This window comes from Neolamprologus brichardi, chromosome 22 (genome assembly GCF_056152115.1).
Source record: "Neolamprologus brichardi isolate AB-2024 chromosome 22, ASM5615211v1, whole genome shotgun sequence".
Lineage (NCBI taxonomy): Eukaryota > Metazoa > Chordata > Actinopteri > Cichliformes > Cichlidae > Neolamprologus > Neolamprologus brichardi.
Window position 1 is genome coordinate 21,420,519 of NC_142124.1, and position 23,414 is coordinate 21,443,932.

The 23,414-nt window shown below is 40.8% G+C and overlaps 2 protein-coding genes across 2 annotated transcripts; one reads left to right on the plus strand and one right to left on the minus strand.

The window, feature by feature from the left end:
- Positions 1-7,186: 7,186 nt before the first annotated feature.
- Positions 7,187-8,673, minus strand: hoxa13a (homeobox A13a). The gene is made up of 2 exons (XM_006787598.2): positions 7,998-8,673; positions 7,187-7,434 (listed from the first exon to the last, which is right to left on the minus strand). The coding sequence occupies exons 1-2, from the start codon at positions 8,647-8,649 to the stop codon at positions 7,187-7,189; spliced, it is 900 nt and encodes a 299-aa protein (XP_006787661.1). The 5' UTR covers positions 8,650-8,673.
- An 8,426-nt stretch (positions 8,674-17,099) lies between these two features.
- evx1 (even-skipped homeobox 1) lies at positions 17,100-20,709 on the plus strand. Its single transcript, XM_006787597.3, has 3 exons — positions 17,100-17,673; positions 18,480-18,715; positions 19,217-20,709. Exons 1-3 carry the CDS (start codon positions 17,310-17,312, stop codon positions 19,742-19,744), a joined length of 1,128 nt encoding a protein of 375 aa, XP_006787660.2. The 5' UTR covers positions 17,100-17,309; the 3' UTR covers positions 19,745-20,709.
- The last annotated feature ends 2,705 nt before the right edge of the window (positions 20,710-23,414 follow it).

A 23,414-nucleotide genomic window follows, 5' to 3' on the forward strand; every position in this document is an offset into this window, starting at 1 on the left:
GGATGGAGTTCCATTTAATTGCCTTTGCATCCACTCATGCCTTGAGTCGCAAGATTGCCTGATAACGTGAATTTATAACTGCAAGGAACTAATAGTATGTCTGTTATTAGAGTTGTGGGCCCTAATCGTCTGCTGTGGTTTTTAGGTTTTATCCAAATTATTAATAGAAGAGAAAACAACACACTCCTTGTGTGACTTCGTGCTCAAAGCGACCCCTTAGAGTTCAGCTTTGTCTCGTGCCTAGTATCCACAGTCAGCATCTAGTTGATATTTTTATGATAATAATAATAACAATGATAGTAATAATAAAGGGGGTTGGGGTATAAGACATAACCACGCGAGACTATTCAATAGATTTGACACCAAGACAGACAAATAAGTGACTTTACTCAAGGGCACTCGTTTTTTCTGACCTTAAAGTTTCCTTGTTGTGTTTTCTTTAACGCACACAGCACGGATAAACACACATTGGATTTGCTTTTTTAGAACAAACACGCAATTAAAGAAAATTGTGCATAACATAGCAACACTTCAAAATAAGAGTCCTTGGTTTGGCATAGTGGCATAGTTTGGCATTGTTTTTCCGGGTTTATTTTTCTTTTTTTGTAGTCAGGAAGAGAATGCGACGTGTAGATTGCCCAATCCTTGTGCCATAAAACCTTGTCAGACAACAAGTAAACAATCGAGTGTGGGGAGGATCTGAAAGTACAGTTTAACGCCCTGTCAGGTAGGCCCTGTAGACCGTAAAGGGGGCTAAATAGGAGTATTCAATCTCCTGCAGTGAAACCTCCTGTAGTTTCAGTCTTCAAGGAAAAGAAAAAGCTTAGAGCTTTACTACAGGCTGTTTTTTGTTTTCATTCTGTGGCTGAGAAATGGGCCACCACACCTGCACCTCAGAGGATCTATTGACTAGATTCTTCATCTCAAAATCTTTAGTCTTCCTTAGTCTAAAGAAATACACAAACAGTCGACCAACACAAAAAGAACACAGGTGTTTGATTGTGCCTTTTAATGAGCGTGTTCCTATATTTTCAATAAAACACAATTTTACTAAACACTTTGCTTTATTGCGCATAAACCAGCCGGGAACTGCACTACCAAAATAGCCAACAGATTAGCCTAGAGTAGGCTAATCATGGCTTCCTTTATTTCTGTTTCGCCAAAGCAGTTCTTCAAACTGCAAATTCGTCTGCTTGTGTGTCCTAAAAAATCGTACTACTTTAATATATAAAGTGTTTTTGAACTTGAATTGTACATGGGCTTGCTCAGCCGCCACCATCTTGCTGGGGGATTATAAAACCATCAGACTGAAACATGAAACAATCAGAGCTCGCACTTGGTTGCGTACAAACGAACGAGCTGGAATATATCAGCAAACGTGAACCTGATTAAGCGAACATCTGTTGATTTATCCACAGGTGACAGAAACGAGGGCGATGACAGAGAGGCCTGACGGACCACACAAGGGCTCCAGGGCGAAACTGACCAACTCCACGGTCAACGGGAGCGCCTCCGGCTAGTCAGGGGAGAATCACAAGGCTGGATTAGCCTGCAGAGGGTGTCATGAGAAACAGGGCGCCAGGAGGAGCGGGACTGGACAAAAGGACATAAAGTGGACTGTAGTGTGGGAATAAAAGAACATTTACAAAGTGGTCATTTGAAAGAATAACAAGGAATACGAGAAAGAACCAAGACGCGAGTGAAGCGAAATTAAAGGATTTCATCTTCATTAATTAAAAAAAAAAAAACACCTCACAGAGTACAAAATAGAATAATGAAATAGAAAATTCAATTTTTTTAACATAAAAAGCGTTCGGCAAATAAACCCAGAAATTGTGAGGATTCTTAGAAGATCTTAGTTATTTTATTTCTTATAGGTAACCAGTTGGATTTCAGTCCTCTAATAAATAAAACTAGAAGCCTACATGCGCCAGATCTTTGGTTGAGTTCCAGTGTTTAGTTGTGATCTCCCACAACATGAAAAACGATCGTTTTGAAAGGACATTTGATAAAAATTACACGGCCATGCGACGTTTAGTTTTACTTAAACGAGGAGAGAGAAAAAATCTGTTTGGGGTCTAAAAACAGGCGCAGTGTGCGTCAAATAACGCAAATCCCGACCTGCGTTTCTTTCTTTCTTTCTTACTAAAAAGTCACATTTTTACACCACATTAACCTTCAGTATTTTCCTCTTCTGTTGTATATTTTTTCAGCTTGCTCGGCCCTGAAATGATCTTCTCAAGATGTTGACATCTTGCGGACGCAACGCCGAGTTTCTTGCTTTTTCTTTTTTCTTTTTCTTTTCTTTTCTTTTCTTTTCTTTTCTTTTCTTTTCTTTTCTTTTCTTTTCTTTTTTCTTTTGTTTAATTGCTGAATCTAAGCTCAAATAATAATGGGCGACTTCAAATATTCTACTTTCGTTCACAAATATAAATGGCCCTCATGGTTACCAAATCATCGTGAAATAACGGATTATACTTTGAACTGTCAAGTGGATTTTAATTCTTTTTTTTCTTTACGTGGTTTCACAAACAAATGTGAAACTCCCGAAATTTGCTTCACTTATTATAAGTGAATCTTCTAAATCAGGTGAGATGATTCTGTGAATTTGCTATTTATATAAGAGAAGGACAGCAGGTTCTAAAAAACAACAACAATAACAACAACAACATGTATGTCCTTCGTTTCCGTGGAGTATTTTCGACTTGCCCACATAATAAGAATTCAAGTTATCACAGATCAACTGATCACACAATTGATTCGACATATTATGTATAATGATCTTTGTTATTATTGACAACCATTTAAAATGAACATTTTGTGCTGGGGGTGTTCGCAAACCTACAAACGAGTGGCTAGTGGCTAGCAAGTATGCGTCCATGACGCATACTTGCCTTTTTAAATCTAGTCTGTATACCCTTCGTGAATGAAGACAGTAAATTCTGGGGCATTTATACTTGAAACCAAATGAGATGATCTGACAGGAAACCCGCTCTGCCTATAAAGACTGAGGCGCCGACTGGGGCATGGAGGAGGCTTTCATATAATCTCGGTCAAGTGCTTCTATTTGACCGCTGTCACGGTCTTGGGTAAGCTTATGTCCGCTTGGGGTCTTTGTGCTGTATTACAAGATTATCTTCCAAAATCACGCTATCAAGCTTGAAAGCTGCACTGCAGGCTAAGTGAAGGTTGCAGGCCTGTCCTCCATTACGCTCAGAGACAGCGAAGGTCAATGTAAAGAGCAACGCAAAGAGCCGGCCCTGAATGCAGAGCTCATTCACGGCTGACAGCGCGTGGAGTGATATTGTGCATCGTGTACAACACAGTTTCTACAATCTAAGCATGTCAAATTGTCCAGTGTTATTTAATTTTTTATTTAAAGAAAACACTAACAGTGACTGTTGTCCATTGCTTGTTTTGTTTTTATCATTACCTCCCACTTTGTAAATTAAAAGCTGATAGTAAAATAGAAACGCGTTGAAATGTCTGCGCTTTCAAAACTCATTCTCTAGTTTATTTGACATTCTAGAACATGCTGATTGAAACCTTTTTTATTCTCTAAAACAAGCTGTAATACACTCTTTATCCTTAGTGTGGCAGCAGAATTCAATTTTTGAACGCAGTGCGGTCCAGCCTCCAGAGTTTTCCAGCCACGGTCCGTGGGCTGTCCAATCAAAGATGGCTCTCGCGAGGAGAGAGGGGTAGGCGGAGCATTGCGCTTTGAGCTTTGGACTCTCACGTTGTTTCTCAGGCTGCAGGCGGGACTTTCGTGTTTGTTTTGGTTTTCACTAAGCCAATAGCAACACGCTCTACTTCCTCGTATCCAATAAACGTACACTTAGGTAATGCCACAAGTAACTTCCGCTCCGCAGCTTCCGCCTCTTCAACGCTTTCCTGTGTGTGTTTTTCGGGAACAGAGGCGCGTTCAGGAGTCAGACATCAAACTTTTCTCCACATCTATGTGCTTGTTTAACACGTGCGCGCCCCGCCGCGCCGACGTCAGAAAACGTGGCAGAGACGTAACATCGCATTTCCTGCTCTCTGACTGCTGTCTCACATGGCTCTGGTGTTTGTCCTGATCAGCCAGCTGGGCATGTGCGTGACAGGAGTTCATAATCCGTCCCACTGTTGACTTACTTTATGCAATCCATAGCAAATGTTTGTTTTCATCCTACTAAGGTGGGTTTTTAACGCGCAAAAGAAACAAATACCGTATGAATGGTAAATTAATGGTTAAACTCGCTGATCAAAATCTGTTCAAAGCCTAAGAACAGCAAACAAAAAAGGAACATAAAGTAGATATTAGACCTATGGATATAAATGACACAAATAAGGCTGACAATTTCAGTCAGATTAAGCGACTGGGGTTTTGGCTATATCCAAACAACAAAGAGGATCTTGATTATGCTAATGAATAAACTATATAGTAAGTAATAATAATAATAATAATAAAAAGTAATAATAATAATAAATTAACAACATTATCCTCGTCATTAGGTGATAAAAAACATGATAAGATGAAATAAGATGTTTAAATTAATAATAATTATCTCTATCTATCTATCTATCTATCTATCTATCTATCTATATCTATATCTATATATAGATAGATAGATAGATATATCATGATATTTAACAGTATTTAAATATTTATTTAAATATTCTTCATATATATATATATATATATATATATAAATATATATATATATATATATATATATATATATATATACATACATACATACATACATATATATATATATATATATATATATATATATATATATATATATATATATATATATATATATATTTAACAACATTTAAATATTTAATGTATTATTTTTTATTAAACCTTAAGGTTACCCTAGTACTCAGTGGCTATAGCGATGTCTGCGATTTCACGACTGACAACTATCTGGTAATGCGATTAACTGTAGTACGCAACTCTACGTAGTCTCTCAAGAAAATATTTAAGGATAACAATTTAACAGACAGACACAATGTACACAACAACATTTACACCATACCTAGAAATTCTGACCTTTTTAATTCACTTTTTAGTTAGGAAAATAAATCTAAGCACACATTAAATATGTTATTTATTTCCATGTTTTTATTTTTCATTGTTTTGAAATAAAACAGTTCCGTGCGAAACAGTGCTGTCTGGAAGACACCAAACACGTAACCCTCTGAATAAACTCTGCAATCCAGTCCTAATCGTCGGGTTGAATAGGTCGAAATTTCTAAGGCATTCTCTTAGATCTTTTAAAGGGAGTTTCAATGTACGCCTACTTAAAACAATAAAGCATAATCAAACAGATACGGGTGTTCACTGGGTTTTTTTTTGTTCTCTCACATTTTCAACAAAGACCAACGAAGGTGAATACTTTGCCAAAAGAAACTTTCTGATTCATCAATCTGGAAAATATTTGGGCTTTTTGCAAATTATATAAATATTAATATACATTTTTGTTTGCTTTGTGTGTGTTAAAGTCAAAGTTAAGCGTTTGTGAAAGAGCGCCGAGATTGTGTGTGTTTAAAAAAAACACACACAATCTCGGCGCTCTTTTACAAACGCTTAACTTTGACTTTAACACACAGAAAAAACTTTAATATTAAATCAATGGTTTCTAGTGTGCAGTGAGTCCGTGTGAGCACTGCGGACATATCGCAAAGTTTAATATGTCTTCAATAAAAAAGAAATTGTGGTTCCACCTCCTGCGTATGTTTATTCTCCCGCGTGGTCAAAGTCAAGGCTAAAACACTAGGGCTACTGACTAAGTGCATTATTATTATTATTATTATTATTATTATTATTATTATTATTATTATTATTATTATTATTATTATTATTATTATTATTATTATTATTCAGGCCTCTAAGCTTTGAATGGGATGTCCTGACCACTACAGTACTTTCCACCGTCGTCACTAGATGGCGATGTAAGCTTATATTTCAGCACAGACCAGCCTCAACTGATTTATTTCCTCTAATCCCAGAGCCAAACGGGAGTCTACAGCACAGTTCAAATATTTGACTTTCTAAATAGAATTTGTATATAGCATTTCTGGATAAAGTTCACCTCAAACCCAGCAAAGCCACTACGAGATAGTATAACTGTAAAAGCTGGCTGTGCGTCTCTACAGCAAATCTGTGGGCCTTCATCGTATTTTAAATTCCTATCTCGTAAAAAAGGAAAATTCGCCTTTTTTTGTTCTTAAGTAAGGTAAATACGTTTAAAGGAAAAATAATGTTTATATTAAATTGAGCTATAATCACTCAAATAAACTCAAAGGATAAAAACTTAGATAAAATTCAACCAAGTCCATTTTTTATTGGGACGGACTTTAACGCCGATATATTGGGACTCACACACAACCTGGATATCACGCCGGAATTTACTTTTACACTTATTTACAAACACAAGAATATGCACACACATTATAAAAGCTATGATTGACATGAACACACATCAGTCATATCATATGACGATTATCTAAGCATGATAATAAGAATTGCACCATGGACTGAATATGCATGAGAGCACGGATTCATATGATAAAACTACACTTCATACAAGTTAAACATGTGGGTAGGTTTTAAAAAAAAAAAAAAAAGAAGAAGAAGAAGAAGAAGAAGAAGCCGGGATTGATTAATATTTAACATCCCCGAAGGTCCAAATTCGTCACACCGTCACTTCCTGTGAATCTTCCATTTATCGCTCTCGTTAAAAAGTTGTAGTCTAGATAAAGGTGTAGCTCGGTGGCGCACACACCTGAGGTCACTTTGAGAGTGAGCATGCCAAAAGAAAATAATAATAATATTAACAAGAAGAAGAAGAAGTCACGCCTACTGCAGCTATACATTTTCTCTTTTCTCCCACTTGAGTCTCTGAACAATATTTAACAACAAGTAGCAGGAAGAGGTGGGTCCGGAAAGTTTGTCTGGGGAGCTCCGGGAAAACATTTGCCTACATACATATGAATCATAATCGGTCATGAAAGAGCTGCTTGCCCTAATCCATGTGTCCGTTTGTGTGTGTGTGTGTGTGTGTGTGTGTGTGTGTGCGTGTGTGTGCGTGTGTGTTTTAATGTCCCATAGATTTTGTCCGTCATCTAAAAATCAAAAAAATGTGTAAAAAAAAAAAAGAAAAAAGAGAAAAAGAGAAAAAAGAAAAAGAAACTAGCTGATAGTTTTCAGCTTGTTGACGATTTTCTTCTCCTTTACGCGTCTGTTTTGAAACCATATCGTGACCTGTCGCTCGGACAGGTTGGTCTGAGCGGATATCCTCCTCCTTTTGTCCTTTGTGATAAATTTATTGGCGGCGTACTCGCGCTCGAGTTCCTTCAGTTGCACCTTGGTGTATGGCACGCGCTTCTTTCTTCCACGTCGATAAGACCCGGAGTCTCCCCCGGCGTGAGACACTGCGTCTGAGAAGGAAAAAAAGACAAAGAGAGAGAGACAAAAGAACATGTGATAATCTGCCTCTAAACTTACTCTCAGAATAAAATTTCCCTCCCACGAAATTAAAAAAAAGAAAATGTAAATAGCTGAGTGACACACTTTCAACTTTTTTTTAAATAAAATAAAATATTTCAGGATATTTGAGGTTACTGATGAAAATGGGAAATCCTCAAATCAACTGGACAGGCTTGACTCTCTAATGATAAGTGATTGATAAAACAATAGAAAAATGTATTTGTGTAATTTTCTCAAAGGAAAACTTAGCGAATTTTAAAGCGTCCTGGTATTAATCTAGTCGTTTTAACGCTCTTTGTTGTATTGTCGCTTATTTGTGGTTAAAATATAGTTTCAGCTATAACGTGGTTATAGCATACATTTGAGATGTTCTTCCCACAGTGAGGGAGATTTTATCAACACGCCATGTACTACTGCACCATACATACTGGATTTGCTGTGTGTACTATCGGACTTAAATTGTCAAAAAGCTGCTTCCTGTAAAGGATGGATTCTGTGTAAGGCACATGCCTACCTGGTATGGAGGATTTCCACATGTGTCCGGGCTGAGGCTGCTCCTTGGCGCAGTAGACCTGGCTGTTCCAGCCGTTGGAAGCGAGAGTCCACGGTTGGTAGCTCTCCATAGGCAGAAGAGACTCGTGTCTGGCCTCTGAAGACGCGCTGATAGTTGGCACTACTGGGACGTCCAGGTAACTGGGGACAGGTTGGTATGGGCCAGAGGGATACGTTGGATAAAAAGCAAATTCCTTTGCCCGGGAGGCGAAATCGTCGCCTGAAGCGGACGTGTCCATGTATTTCTCCCCATACGCGGAGGGGGGCTGCGCTCCGCACGACTTTATGCTGCTGTGATGCGACATTCTGCACGGGTAACCGAAGTACCCGTACGGCAGGGACGCGCTGGACGAATTCTGAGCTGCAGAGCAGGGGCTGCACTGTTTCACAGGCTCGCCCATCCCGGAGGTGTGCACGTCGCTGGACGAGTACGCCGTGCTTGGTGCCAGGGATGCGGGGTGCGCCATCAGATTCCTGCACTGGTTCGCAGCAAAGTTGCCACCAGCAAAACCCTCCATGTTCTTGCTCACTTCATCGGAACCGCCGCCGTTGTCGTAGAGGAACATCACCGACGGGTCGACCCAGCGAGGACGGAGGAGCAGTGACGTTGTCATAGCACGGCATCCAACATTGAAGCTTATGGCTCTTTTTTAAAAAGCCCTCAGACTGAAAAAAGGGAGATACTGCTTCCCGGAGAGTAAAGCCACTCTGACGCGCACAAGAGCGCAGATGTGGCGCTGTTATTGGTCCAGATGTGGTCACGTGACCGGGCTATGCAAAGAGGACGGTAAACATCAGCAGATAATTAAATGGAGAAAAATGCGGCGAAGGGAAGGTGACTGCACCTATCGAGGGGTTTGACTTTTGTCATATTTGATTTAACCAGCATGGATGATGTGCATTAATTTCAAAACAGAACGTAAGGTACAATTTACATGAATCTGTGCTTACGCTCATTTAGGTTTCATGCGTCCAAATGATAGAATTTCGTCATTTTGAGAGGAGAAATGCTTATTTTCACATATAAAGTACAAACAAGAGTCGATTGTTTAAAGGTATGCAACTTTTTTTTTTTTAAAAAAAGAAAGAAAACCGTTGTGACCCAGGCAGTTACATATGACTCATATGCACCGCTTTTGGCCTTTAAGCATGCATACTGACCTGCCTTTGTTTGCCTCGCTGTACAAATTCTAATATTATAACACTCTTTACAACAGAACCTTCTTAGTGTAAAAATAAAGTCTGATATATCTGTGCATTGCACCGATATACACGGAATTAAACAGGGTACTTCTGTCTGGCTGATACGCCTCTGTTTGCGCTTTATCCGATAGGACGTGTAAGATAAAAAAAAGTTTGATCCTAGTAACTTGGAGGTATTGAAATAACACATATATAATATATATAAACACGTATAATGAGGCGCATGCGTGTAGTTCTGAAAAGGAGACAGGGTTCACTTGTGTATTTCGATAGCAGTTTAAAAAAGAGAAAAGAGGACATGAGAGATCATCTCGTGTTGTGGGGGATTATTTTGTACACTTGACTTCAGACATGTTTACATGTTTACAGTATGCAAAATCAGAAATCAGAAAAGCTCTCGACATGGTATGTGTGCGTGTTTTTGCATAGGACGTAAACGCGGTTGGAGGCCAAGGTCAAGTTGAATGTTGCTGTCTAGCCATCCAGTCCCTCGGCCTATTCAGGCTTTGAAGAGACCGTCTGAGCTCTTGAAAAGAGCGGAAGAGGGGTGAGAATTCCTGTCCCAATGAACGCTATTGGAGGACATTAACTTTTACTGTCATTTTGTTATCTCCCCTGTTTACTCTTGCGAACTAGTTCGAACCCGCTCCTTCTTCTACTTCTTCTTCTGGATGGCACGTAGGCCTACCTTTGAATCCCAGCGTTGGAAATGTAAAAAGAATAGTGCTGGAGTTTTGTTTTATTATTCTTTTGGGGGTGTTTCTTTCTCTCTTTTTTTCTTCTTCTTTTGGTAGACATGTGTGAAAAAGAAACCGTGTGCGTGCGTGTGTGTGTGTGTGTGTCTGGTCTGCTGGTTAGTGTTTATGACCAGTGGCTCTCCGTCTATTCACTGCAGTAGGACCTGGTGGATTTTCCCTCGTGGTTGTTACCAGGTTTTCCAAATCCACCATAAATTGTCACCTACATGTCCCCGTGTGTACTGTTTCTGCTATGAGACTGGGGAACTAAACACCCAAAGAGAAGCTGCTTCTCATGGATGGAGGCGTTTAGCTTCAAGCCAAATATTTTATATGAGAACAGTCATTTTTAAAAAATTGTTCCGTCACATTTGTTATCTAAAATATGAACAACTGTACAGTAAATTCCAACACATCGTTAACTTCGATAATATATCAAGTGAAACTAGATATTAATAAACAGTAAACACTGATTTAGGCAGTTTAGTTTTATATTGTGAACCGTAGACTTGCTGGCACCGGGCGACAAAAAAGGGATGGACTGAGGTTGTTAAACAAAAGGAAGCTTAAGACAGCAGTTTGTGTTAAAAAAAAAAATAGAAATAAATAAAAAGTGTGCTGATGCTTTGTCTTTTTGGGGGGAGGTGCTTGATTTAAGAGGCATGTGATGCAGATGGAGAGAGAGTATTTGGGATGGATATTTTTGTTTCTCTTCTTTTTAATGAGTTCCACATTTATCCAAAAGAGAGAACACCCAAAGAGATTTAATCTTAATGTTTTGAGTTTGACTAAAAATGTATAATAAATAGCAGATTATCGTTACCAAGTTTTTTCTTTGTTTTGTTTTTTTCAAACGAGCCATTAAACGCGGGTTTGTAACGCTTATTATTAATGTGAAGGATTATGACATTCAGAACTAGGCTGCTGTCTGTCTTTTTGAGATCAAAGGGAAATCTGTTCCTCCCTTGGATTTGGATTGCAAAGGCTCTACCTTTTCAAAGACATCTCCGTTTAGACCCATAAACAGCGTCACATGCAACATTTATTTAGTAGTCAAATGGAAAAGTTATTGCATTCGGTGGATTTGAATAATTGTAAGGCTGAAGTGAAGGGGATTCAACACGAGCTGGTCGGGGTTGGTTCTGAAGTCATCGTACAAGAAAGCTCAAGTAATGAAATCATTCATCAGCAATATGCAACAATATTTATGAGTCTCGCTACAAGGCCCGGCCTGTTGCCTCGTGGCGTTCTCGTCGAAGCAAAGCTTTTTTTAAAAAAAAAAAAAAACAAAAAAACAAAATCAAAACAACAACAACAAAACACGGTTGCGTTAATCCACACTGTGGCATATGGACTTTGTTCATGTTAAATCAAGCTGCATTTAATGTCAGTATTCTATCCATTTTTTTTAAGTTTCTTGCCCCAGAGAGACTCTTGAAAAAAAAAATCAGGAATCGTGTTTTTAATCTCCGTTCTGTCCTTTAATTGTTCATGTTACTCTCCTCCGGCCATGGGGGCTGCCTGCGCGTCCATGTGGTCAGTCCAGACACGAGACATCCCAAAGTACAATGAACACACAACAAGAGGGGGCCAGTGCCCGCCGAGGAGACGCACAATTCACCACTGGCTTGTGCTTAAATCGTGTGGCAGGAACCTTCGTTAGAAACACCTTTTAAACGATTCACTATTGAATTCTTGTCGGATTTGCATTGTATTCTCTGATTTACGCACAAACGTAAGCGGGATAAAAAATGAAAGACTAAACGGTGATTAATCTTATATCTGTAAGTTCCACTAAATCAAAGTGAATCTAAATGGCATAAATTTGACGTGCACCCCTTGATCTATTTCAAGCATCCTGCAAAGTTTCTAAGACTGCACTTTGGGATTTGGCAGCAGAGCCTGGAGGCTTTTCTCTGAGGTCATTATCAAGGCTCAATCCCTTGTTTGTACTGGCACTGAAGTTATGCAGTCAGAGAAAGAAAGAGCGCATTTGATCCGCGGCCTGAGCCTCTGAAGCCTTGGTGAAGCAGTCTATATAAAGTTATGCTCAGCTATAAATTTATATCCTTAATAACATAAATTGGGACATAAAACAGGGTGCTAAGAACGTGCAGTCAAATGTCGGTGTTGATCGCACGTGCTTTTGTCAAAAAAGCTGTCAAAACATAAGAGCCAGTATGTTTTTGTGGTTAAAGCAGGGAACCACAAGGCGGTCACACACTTGTCTTTTCCATATTTTCTGGACGACTGCCTGCACTGTGATTATGACGGACTGCATAAAAGTAACAAGGAAAGCTGGCCCACTTCATTCTTTTTTTGGGAGGGGGGGGGGGGACGACGACGACACATGCAGTCTAAACTAAAGGTCTACAGTTCTCTAAGAAATCCTTACTCCCACGGTGTTCCCAATGTTCCCTCTTGACTGACACATTTGCTGCAACTTTTCGCTCTGCTTCAGTTTCTCTCGCCGTGGGCTCAAACGTTGCCTTAACAGCCTGCTAAACTATAGCCTGTAAGCTGCATGTGAAATCACTTTATTGGCATGCGAGAACCTCAGTAAATATACAGATCTGCGCTGCCTTTCACTGCATGTTCAGTCGGTTCCACATCTGTTGTATTCCTGATCCGAGGCCACCGTCCGATTGCAGCGAGTATTATTTGCTTTTAAATGCCATCAGGCCGACAATAAGTCATTTTTTCCTTATCTAGCATCATCGTTACATTTTTAATTTGATCCACACATTATTATTGTTGTTGTTGTGTTTTGGGGATTTTTTTATTATTATTTTTGCAAAATTTAAATAAAATATTTTTAGCGAAGCGGGTTTTTCAGTGCATTTGTTTTCTTTTTCAATAATAGCATCGTGAGCGCTAAAATTCCTCCCAAATAAGCAACACTGCATTCTAAATTGTAGCCTAACCATTTTTTTTTAACTGTAAATATACATTTTGAGCAATGGAGTGAGGTTAAATATGTGCACCTGTTAAGCTGCGTTACAGAGGTTTTGCTCTTTCTGCACTTTAAAGCAAAGACGAAATTGTAAATGTCATTAAAACTGCAGCTCTGTCAATAAAACGCCACAAAACGACTGATTGGGTTTTCTTTTTCTTAACCTTAAGGTGATTTTTCCTTGTTTGTTTGTCTGGTTATAAAGATAGAGACTGAAATGGCTCGCCCGTTTTAAAATGTTGTCGGAATATGGAGATTGAAATAGAATGGTTGCATTTCGTTACTTCAGAAATCAAATACGTCTGCATGGACTGTTTTCCTATCTTCCTAATAATTTTCTATTGAGTTTTGAAACTTGCAAAATAGTTTAAAAACCATTATTATCAAAGTAGCATTGATTTTAAGGCATTTGCAGGGGAAAGGCCTGCACAGTTTGGCGTTTGGCTGGAATTTAATGAAAAAATGAAGACTTGGATAGTTTAATTAAAAAACAAAACAAAACTCCACAGGATGAACAATCTAAAGGCAAACAACTCAAAAAAAATTGCAGACGTAGTTGAGTTGATGTGAGGCCCTCTCTCTCCGTGCGGGTATTTTTCTAGTCAACCAGGTGTGGTAAAGGCAGCAACTTAACCTATACTGAGATTTGTAAAACTACAAAACTCCTAAAACATTGGGCTTATTCACTGCGGGACCTATCTGTCTCACGCCTTCAATTACATGCAAATTAACGGGATGCCCGTTTGTATGTTGCTTTGCATCCACACATCATTATTTGAACGGCGGTTGTGGTAAAAAAAAAAAAAAAAAAAACCCTGAAAACTGAGGCCAGAAATGTGAATAGGATGATCTTGCCGGCAGTATAACTCAATAGGGCTCATTATTAGAGGCTAAAATTAGTGGAGAGCAGCGAGAAAACAGAGGCACATGAGCATGCAGTGGGGACTGATGACAGCGGCACTCTGGCAAAAAAAAAAAAAAAAAAAACGAAGAAAAAACCCCATTTGCAACCAGGCAGACTTGTAAATATCACCTTTCTCAAAGATGCCAGGGACCCACATACCAGACTAAAGAATTGCATGCACTCTTGTGAAATATCGGGGCTTTGCACCTGGTGTGTTGTCCTGCTGCTGCTGAACTAATGGTAAGCCATACCCCGTGATGCTTCCCCTTTTATTTGGGTAATACAGGTCTGATCTCAGTGGCTTGCTAAGCCCTTGGTGTAATAGCGTAGGGTGTGCGGGATGAAGCACGGAAGTGCGATAAAAGAAGTTCTTACAGCACAGAGATTTCCAGCTGTATAGTCATCAGGACTCGTTTCGCTCCAAGGTCAACGAGTTAACTCTCTGGTAGCTGCGTCATCCCGTTTCAAGGCCAAGTTGAAGCAACGTAGACGGGAGGGGCCACCTTAGTGAAGAGAGTCTAGATTGTTATTTTCTTCCAGGTTCCTTGTGTGTGAAACGCAGTGCGCCTCAGCCAGCGGCTGGCTCAACAACCACCAAACTAATTCGTGCGCAATTCCATCGCGCACTGAAGCACATTTTGTGCTAAAAGCAAACATTGTGACAGATCTGCACCGCCGGGGCCAAGGATTGGATTACACGCAGACTGCGCAGGCTCCATGGTCAAGTTCAAGTTGTGCTGGCTAGTAAAACTAAGGGGCGCATTCTGCAGTGTCTGCCACGGGGGGCGCTCCCCACTCTTTGATCTTCCCCTGAAGAAGTAGACACTGGAGAGGCGCCTACACTGCAGTCCAGTTTTCTGCACTTGTGCCACAAGAATGTGGATCAAATGTTCATTGAATAAAAAATAATAATAACTGCGTTCCATGCCTTGGAAATTGCTTTATGTAAATAAGTAAACCGCGTTCCACACCCAGCAAGCTCTCCAACCCAATCCGCTCTCCTTTACTATCTAAGCCAGACACAATATGTACTGTAAATGCACAAGGTCACCAATTGCGCAAAAGCATTTTCGAAGCGTTATCTCAGGGTGATCACACGATTTTATCTGCCCCGGACACGACCCATTACGTAACGAGCGAGGATCTTGGCGCTTGACCAACAAACACTGCGCGATGACCAGTGTTTATGATTTTTCAAAACAAAGGTAACAAGTTCTTTCATTTCTTAGGCGTAATTATGTCATTTTGTAGTTAACAACTCCAGGTTAATTTTTAACTCTGCGCAGTACATTTTTTATTTTAAGTTTAGGTGTCCTAAACTCATAGATAGATAGATAGATAGATAGATAGATAGATAGATAGATAGATAGATAGATAGATAGATAGATAGATAGATAGATAGATAGATAGATAGATAGATAGATAGATAGATAGATAGATAAAACTATAGTCATAGCCTACTAAAGAAGCTGGAGAAGCAGGCTGTATGCAAGTGTGTGTCCATTAGAGCAAGATCAGTTTGGGAGGTAAGGTTACATAGATAGATAGAGCAACAAAAAGAAAGAAGAGAGGTGAGGGTTTTTTTCCAAACAGATGAAAGAGTTGGACGCGAAAGCCAAAGGAATTTCCCTCACTTCTCATCCGTCGCTCTGGGGGAGGGGTGGCTGCTGCTCGGGGCCTTTTCTCACTTTCGGACAGGCGAGGGCGCACAAGGACAGCGGAGGGTGCTGGAAACCCACAGTATGTCCCTCTCCTCTCTGTGAGACCACATGACACCGCCTATCTGTGACACACGATATGCATCCACATACATGCAGCCACACACAGCCTCGCAGTTCAAAAATCGCGAAAAGCGCATGTGTGGAGGCACCTCTGTCATAACCCACCTGGATAAAGTAGCTCAGTGTGCTCAAAGAGAAACGTGATTAAGGAAGTCATCAGCCTCGGCTCTTTAAAATGTTGCACTTAAACGGTACGTTGATGTTTGAATGTTGTCCCCAAGCTGTAATTGTTTTTAAGTTATAGCACGAATGCCTACTATTTTTGATAGCTGGGAGTTTAGAAACAGTCACACCAGCTTTTAATAAAACTGTATTTGCTGCAACTGTGTTAAATAAATGTTTTGGCCACGTTGGTGCAGTGAAGATGTCTTTACGCCTCGGAGGCAGAGTTCAAATGTGACCACTTCTAAACAGCAGCTATAAGCCCTATGTGCAGCAGGTTAGCGCTCCCATTATCACCATTCATTGACTTTTTGCTGAAACACTGAACTGGAAAAACGGCCACTGCCAATATAAGAATCCAAAGAACCCCATCACAGTGTCATGCTTTTGTTTGGATTTCTTTAATTTGGAACAGCAAATGCTGTGCACACACGATCATACAAATTAGCAATGCAAATCACGGTACCACATTTCATAACTTGTTCGGGCATAGAGAATAAAGAGAATGGTTTCGGTTCAACGTTTCCTTTTTTTTTCATCTCTAATCGGCCTTTATCTAAATCCTGACCGCAAGACCTGACCTTTGGAGACTTTACTTGACTCCACTTAAGATGATGATAACAATCACAAGAGAGAGGGGAAGGTGACGGGGGAGGGAGGGGTGAATAAAATGTAAATACATAATGTAACTTTAATGACTGATATGATTTTTACGAAATGACTCTGTGTTAATTAGTTATATTTGAGCAAAAGCAAAGCTGAACTTTATTTAATAAGTAGAAAAAAAACCAAAATATTTGAGAATATTAACTGGCGTTAAAAAGGCTTATTAGTAATTTAAATATACTGTAATACAATAAGATACAATAAAAAGCTAAGTCTTAAGCAAACATTATTTTACTACTACTACTACTGCTACTACTACTACTACTACTACTAATAATAATAATAATAATAATAATAATAATAATAATAATAATAATAATAATAACAATAATAATAATAATGACTTAATGCATATTTCAATATTTCAACACCACAGATACATCACCATGTAAATCCTAAATATTCTGTATAGATAACCTTTCTTGTTTCTGCTGCCTCTTGTTGTGCCCTCTGACATCCCCACCCCCCATCTCGCCGTTGCCGTTGCTCCTTCTGTTTACCCACAGATTCAGTCAATGAGTGTCGTCATCAGGGGGGACCATCGTGAAGACTGGGTCATTAAGAATGACAGCTCTGAAGAAAGAGAGAGAGGGAAGGAGAGAGAGGGTAAATGGTGATCCCTCCCAGAGCTCCCACTCGGCACTCTGAAGCGGTCTTCTCTCAGGTTCAGACCGGATTGCATCCCCTCTTTTTTTTCCAGAAGCCTCTCCTTCTCTTTTAGGACGCAATCTCCCACCCACCGCCATCCCCGCGGCACGCACACACGCGCACACCCCTCCAACCTGAGATTCATCTCCTTGGTTTTGACGGTTCGCCACGAAGAGGTTTGCTTGTTTTGTTTTGTTTTTGCTTTTAAGTCGTGCTTGTGATGGAAAGCAGAGAGGAGATGGTGATGCTGGCAGAGGGAGGTCAGCTTGGCAAGAGCGGCTCTAATTTGTCGGAAGCCATCGGGAGCCCCGTGCGAGAACCACCAGGCAAGCCGGGCCACAGAGGTTGTCTGAGCCCAGGAGCTGCACCCTATTCCCGCGACAGGAGCGACCTAGCGGCGGAGGATAGCGCACGGAGAAATATGAGCGCCGACGCGAGGCTGGTTGGCACGTCTGCCTCCGGAGAGAGGCACCAGGCTGATCATCATCACAAAGACGGCAGCAGCTCAGACACAGAGTCGGACTTCTATGAGGAAATTGATGTCAGCTGCACGCCTGAAAGCATGGACTACCCAACAGCTAAAGGTAGGCTGTGTGGGTGCAGGTTGGATTGTATGCTTGTGCGAAGGAAAGGCAAAAAGCAATAAACATATTGGCACTGTAGGGTGGAATAGAAAATCTAATATTTATGCTCAATGAAACAGATCCAGGGTCTGCTTCAGGTTCAAACACTGCAGCTGCAGTCGGTGCTATACAGCTATTCTGTCAACTGATCGGTGTGGCTGCAAACGCTGAGGTGACACCCACAGTGTAACCTGACATTTCCCTCACTGACTTTGACAGCGAGTTACTCGTACTGCAAATGTGCTTATGGGCTACTTCACCAGGAAAAATTTGGAGATTCAAGAAAAAATTCTGTCAATTGGTTCAGGCAGCTGTGAAGGTGCAAGCACCCACTGCTCAGTTTATTGTGAATATCATTCTGTGTGAAATCTTTATGAATAAACATTCATACATGAAACATTTGAAGTAGCAGACCTCAGACTAAACGAATGGTAAAGTAACAAACGAATGAAAACAATACAGTTTAAGTATTGATTATTTTCAACCAAGGGAAATTATTGTTCATATCAAATCAAAAAAATAATAGTAGTGGAAATTGCATTTTAATTTAAAAACCACACCAAATGAGAAGCTAAGCGAGCAGTCAGGATGTCTCTTATTTTTCTAAAAGTCAAACAAATAATGGAGTTAGCCTGCTAGTCTTCAAATGGCAGGGAATGAAATAAATAAAGCGTTTCGATTTGTTTTGGGTCCTGTTTAAATTGTAAATGTGTGCGTTTTACACCTGATTCTAATTAAAATATGCTTATTCTCTGTTTTTGGTTCAGGTCGAAATGGGGATTCTCCAAGCCACCCGAACGAGTGCGGTACTGAGCCGAGTAAGAATGTCCCGGGTCAGGGCTCTCTGTCTTACGCAGCAGATCAGATTCGCCGGTACCGAACAGCATTCACGCGAGAGCAGATAGCACGCCTGGAGAAGGAGTTTTACCGGGAAAACTACGTGTCCAGGCCGCGGAGATGCGAACTTGCGGCCGCTTTAAATCTACCCGAAACCACCATCAAAGTAAGATTTCATCTTAGGAAAGTGGGGCTGAATTGGGCCTCTTGACCATCAATAAGTCTGTGAGTTTGTGGTGATGCATATCAAATCCACGTCGAGTGCAAAATGGTCAGGCTTACGTAAATGACTGCCAGTGGTTTATTTGTGTATGGATAGAAATAATCTCATGGAAAATAATCTCATAGAGTAAGATCAAAATAGTCCATACAGGAAAAAAGGCAAAAAAAAAAAAAAAAAAAAGATTAAGAAGCAGGCACCGCGTTATGCAGCCACAGGTCATATTTATTTATTTACTTGGGTTGGTATTTTTTGATTGGATGATAGTCAAATGTCACGCAGTCCACAATAAATAAATAAATAAATTACAGTAACAAGTTTCTCCAACCCAAATCCAAATATTGTCATGAGTAAAAAAGCCAAACATTATCTACGCATGTGCTTGTGTTGTTTCAGGTCACGGGGGGGATTGTGGTTAATATTTGATCCGCTGTGTCTCCTTCACAGGTGTGGTTTCAGAACCGCAGGATGAAAGACAAACGACAGCGTCTGGCCATGACTTGGCCTCACCCCGCCGACCCGGCCTTCTACACCTACATGATGAGCCACGCGGCTGCCACGGGGAACCTGCCCTACCCCTTTCCATCGCACCTGCCGCTGCCCTACTACTCTCACCTGGGCGTCGGGGCTGGCTCAGCTCCTGCAGCCGCCCCTTTCTCAACCCCCCTGCGCTCTCTCGATAGTTTCCGGATGCTGTCTCATCCCTACCAGAGGCCCGAGCTCCTGTGCGCCTTCAGACACCCTTCCTTGTACTCAGGTCCCACTCACGGCCTAGGTCCCGGAGGAACTCCGTGCTCCTGCTTGGCGTGTCACTCCAGTCAGTCCAACGCCATCTCAACCAGGCCTTCCGGTTCGGACTTCGCTTGCTCCCCAACAAGCAGGACTGACGCGTTTGTCACTTTCACGCCTTCAGTGCTCAGCAAATCCTCATCTGTGACACTGGACCAGAGGGAAGAAGTGCCTCTGACCAGATAAAAAAATAACTCTTGCTCCACATAAGCCTTTAACCACAAGCTTTTTAACCCTAACGTATTATATGATCAGGACTGAAACAGCATGAGGGGTGGGGTAGCCAGTATATAAACAGTGAAAGCCAGTTTATACTTGGGGAGAAGAGAAAGCTCTCCAGCTATAAGACGCGCAAAAGACCTGCTGTTATTGAAATATAATAATCCCATCGAAGAGCCGGGGACATTGGGCTGAAATATGACCGCATAGACAGAAATTCAGATTTGATTTCTACAAGATTATTGTGACTGCTATGAGAGAGAGAGATGGGGAGAGATAAGCGGGGTGGTCCAGAGAAACGTTTAAATCTCCGTGATTGATGACGTTAAGGTCTTGATCATTATTTTATGCGTCCAAAAATCAACCTACACGTATTGTTAGTTACGCAAGAATGATGCTTTCCATCTCTCTTTTTTAACAAGGGTATTTGTTAAAAGACTGCGGCCGTCTCATTATAGCTAGCTCTCCACACCGGGGCCCTCTCGACGGCCCGGGCCGAAATGTGCAGATGCTAGTAAAATTATTAAGTGATGTATATGTAAGACCGGGTGAATTTTGAGTGTTGAATTAATGATAATGCCAGGAAGGTTTCAGGCAAAAGGTAACAAGGCGCCGAGGGAACGGATTACCACAGCCGGCACGATCTGAAGAGGGGAGGGGAGAGAAAGATCAGAAAGAGGATGGAGAGAGGACAATCAAAAAAGAAAAAAAAAAAAGAAATGAGCATTTTTAAGGCCACCCAACACTCTTTCTTTCTCTGTTTTCTCCCATGACCGTAAAAGAGACAGTGTGATTAAATTATGCCCACGGGCCTTCTTTAAAACCGTTTTTCGCTTTGCACTGTTACACCGGTTTAGCATTTTGTGTGGGAATACGGAATAATGTGTGACTGATTTTTTTCTTCATTGTTTTACTATTATTATTATTTTTGGTTCGCTGTTTTTTTTTTTGGTTTGTTTGTTTGTTTGTTTTTGTTTTTTGTGTTATGACTGGGTTGTCCTTATCGTTTAATTTGCAAATAAATACTGTCAAAGCATCGAAGGCGTGCGGAGTGATCTATACGCGTATTTCGGATCAATTTAAATAGCCAATAACCAATATGTCAATTTAAACTCAAGGCAATAGAATAAAACTGATTCAAGCAAAAAAAAATTGTTGTTGTTGTTTTTGCTTTTCTCCCGGTCATCTTCTTTGGTTTGGTTTCGTTCAGCTTCAAGCGTATTGAGTATCTTCTCCATTCACAATTGGTTCAGGTCCGCCAGTCCTACCGCCTCCCCTCAATAATAACACTAATTTTGTTCTCAAGTGGTAGCTGTCAAAACACCAGAGTGCGCCCCCTCCTATTTCCTGATGGGACCGTTAGATTGACCGTGACAGTTAAGTGGTCCCCGGGCTCCGTTAACGCCACTCATATTTTTTTTCTGCGACCACTTAATAGACGCGACAGAATTAGGTGTCTGCAGATATTGGAAATGCAAAGAGATCGATCATTCGGAGAGGAGCGCCAACAATCAGCGGGATCTTAATTGGCCGCATTTGACCGGGCCCGAGCAAATTAAAAGAGTTTTTGGAGCGTAATAGGATTGGCTAAGTGCTGCGGCCCGCGGAGAGACACACAAATCACCCTTTAAAGGGAGTTTTAGGTCGTGGATTAGAAGTTATTGCAGTGATGGGCGAGAAAGTGTGTGGTATTTCAATTGGGCCTCGAAGTAAAAAACAAACAAACAACAACAACAACAACAAACGAAAAACTGGCCAATTGCGCGCTTACATAATCGAACATGATTTTTTTTTTTTTTAAATGCTTCAAATTTAGGTGAAATTCCTCGAGCCTTTATTCTGATTATTCCGAAATATGAAGATTTTGGAATTTGAAATATATGAAATATGAAGATTCCTGCCAGTAAAGCCAGACACCAAGAAGAACAATTTAGTTACCAAATATGATTTTAGGTACAGTGTTTTTTGTTTTTGCTTTTGTTTTTGTTTTTTATTAGACTCGTTCTAATCAAACTCTACTGCACCCACAAAAACGGCACCGTTGAGTCCACCCCCAACCCACCCTGCTCCCTCCCGCGCACGCGTTTGATTGATGGCCTTATTAACTGGAGTTCTTGTAAGTGTGACCGAGCTGATTAAAATGCATATGTTTGGAATAATACACCGTTTAAGCCTCCCGGGTCGAGGCGAAACCACAAGGCAGATTTATGTAAACTATCAGCCGGTGTCTTTAAGCCTGATGGGGACACGGGTCACGCAAGAAAATTGCTTTAGTTTGTGCATAATAAAATCGCACCATAAAAATAAAGATGAACGGGGCGGACTAACAGAATATTCAGAATGTGTAGTCTCTTTAAAAGGAAAGGGAAAATGGTTTCATGGTGGGTTCTTTTCTCTCTCCTTTTTAACAGTCTGGGAAATTTGGATCTGACTTTCAACAGGAGCAGCAGCACTACACGGCCATCTAAACCTCGAGTCACACTGTGCCAAAACGACGCATTAAAGTGAGGCAAATTACAACCACATTTACCCAGCCACACATATGGGCTCCCATCTCTTCGCCGCGGAAACTATACGGCTGAATCCTCACTGGCCTAATCCGGCATCAACATGCTATTTAATCGCTGGAATATTGCGTGTGACTGAGCTTCAAGATATGATGGGCTCGTAGATTGCGCACATAACAGCAATTACATCAGCCTTATAAGATCCTATTAGAGCGAATTGGCTCAGGTCTCCCCAGCTCCCACAACCAACACAAAGCATTTTGATAGGGGCGGTGTAGTGCAGCTGTCCACCGACAGCAAATTTAAAAAAAAAAAAAAAAAAAAAAAAAAAAAAAAAGGATCTGTGGCTGCTGTTACCGCTGTTTAAATTGGATTACATCCTAATTTACAGACCCCTGTCGTAACGCAAGAGGCTGGCGGAGGCGTGGATGGACCAATCACCAAGTAATGATGATGAATGAGAGATTAATGCGCATACAAGCAAGACAATTTGAGCCTTCATCTGTTTAAATAGGCTTCCAATATCATTTGGAAAACGGAGGTCACGTTAAATCAATCGGGGGACGCGTGAAAGTCGTTTTCGGAGGCGTCTTTATCAACATTATTTACGGTGCACCGGAGACAGCTATGTGCAGCAAGAAAATGTGACGGCTGCTGCGTGCTTATGTGACAAAGAAAAGCAAGCAATACAGAGCATGACGCATCCGGGCTATCAAAAGATGCACTTAAATCTTCATCGTTAGCTGTTCAAATTAAGTGGCGGCTACACCGTTTCTCAGGGTCTCTGCGCAGACCCAAGATAGAATCTGTCCCCTGAGCAATCCAGATAAACTGGGTTGGTTTTGTAGAGTGGTTCTTTGAAGCAATACAGAGCTCAATGTCATAATTTGGAAAGAATTGTGGCTCAGAGCACAACTCAACACAAGTTTACAGCCCTAACGACTCAAGAGATAACAAAAACTCTTATTATCCCTTTTAAATGTCCACTTCCTTAAACATATGATAACTGAAAGTCTTTCGTTTGGGCCCAAAACATCGCGAGTACTAAGCAGATCTTGGAAACCGGTTCAATTAATTCAAACAGCAAGGAAAATCTAGTTTGCAGGCTTCTTATTGTGTTGCAAGCCGGA

What these genes read in the sequence shown, in the direction of transcription:
- hoxa13a (XM_006787598.2), bottom strand. Translation starts at nt 8,649, where the DNA reads ATGACAACGTCACTGCTCCTCCGTCCTCGCTGGGTCGACCCGTCGGTG. An exon ending in GTGGAAATCCTCCATACCAG is followed by an intron (nt 7,435 to 7,997) that starts GTAGGCATGTGC and finishes TTTCCTTCTCAG; the next exon opens with ACGCAGTGTCTCACGCCGGG.
- evx1 (XM_006787597.3), top strand. Translation starts at nt 17,310, where the DNA reads ATGGAAAGCAGAGAGGAGATGGTGATGCTGGCAGAGGGAGGTCAGCTT. An exon ending in GGACTACCCAACAGCTAAAG is followed by an intron (nt 17,674 to 18,479) that starts GTAGGCTGTGTG and finishes TTTTTGGTTCAG; the next exon opens with GTCGAAATGGGGATTCTCCA. An exon ending in TACCCGAAACCACCATCAAA is followed by an intron (nt 18,716 to 19,216) that starts GTAAGATTTCAT and finishes TCTCCTTCACAG; the next exon opens with GTGTGGTTTCAGAACCGCAG.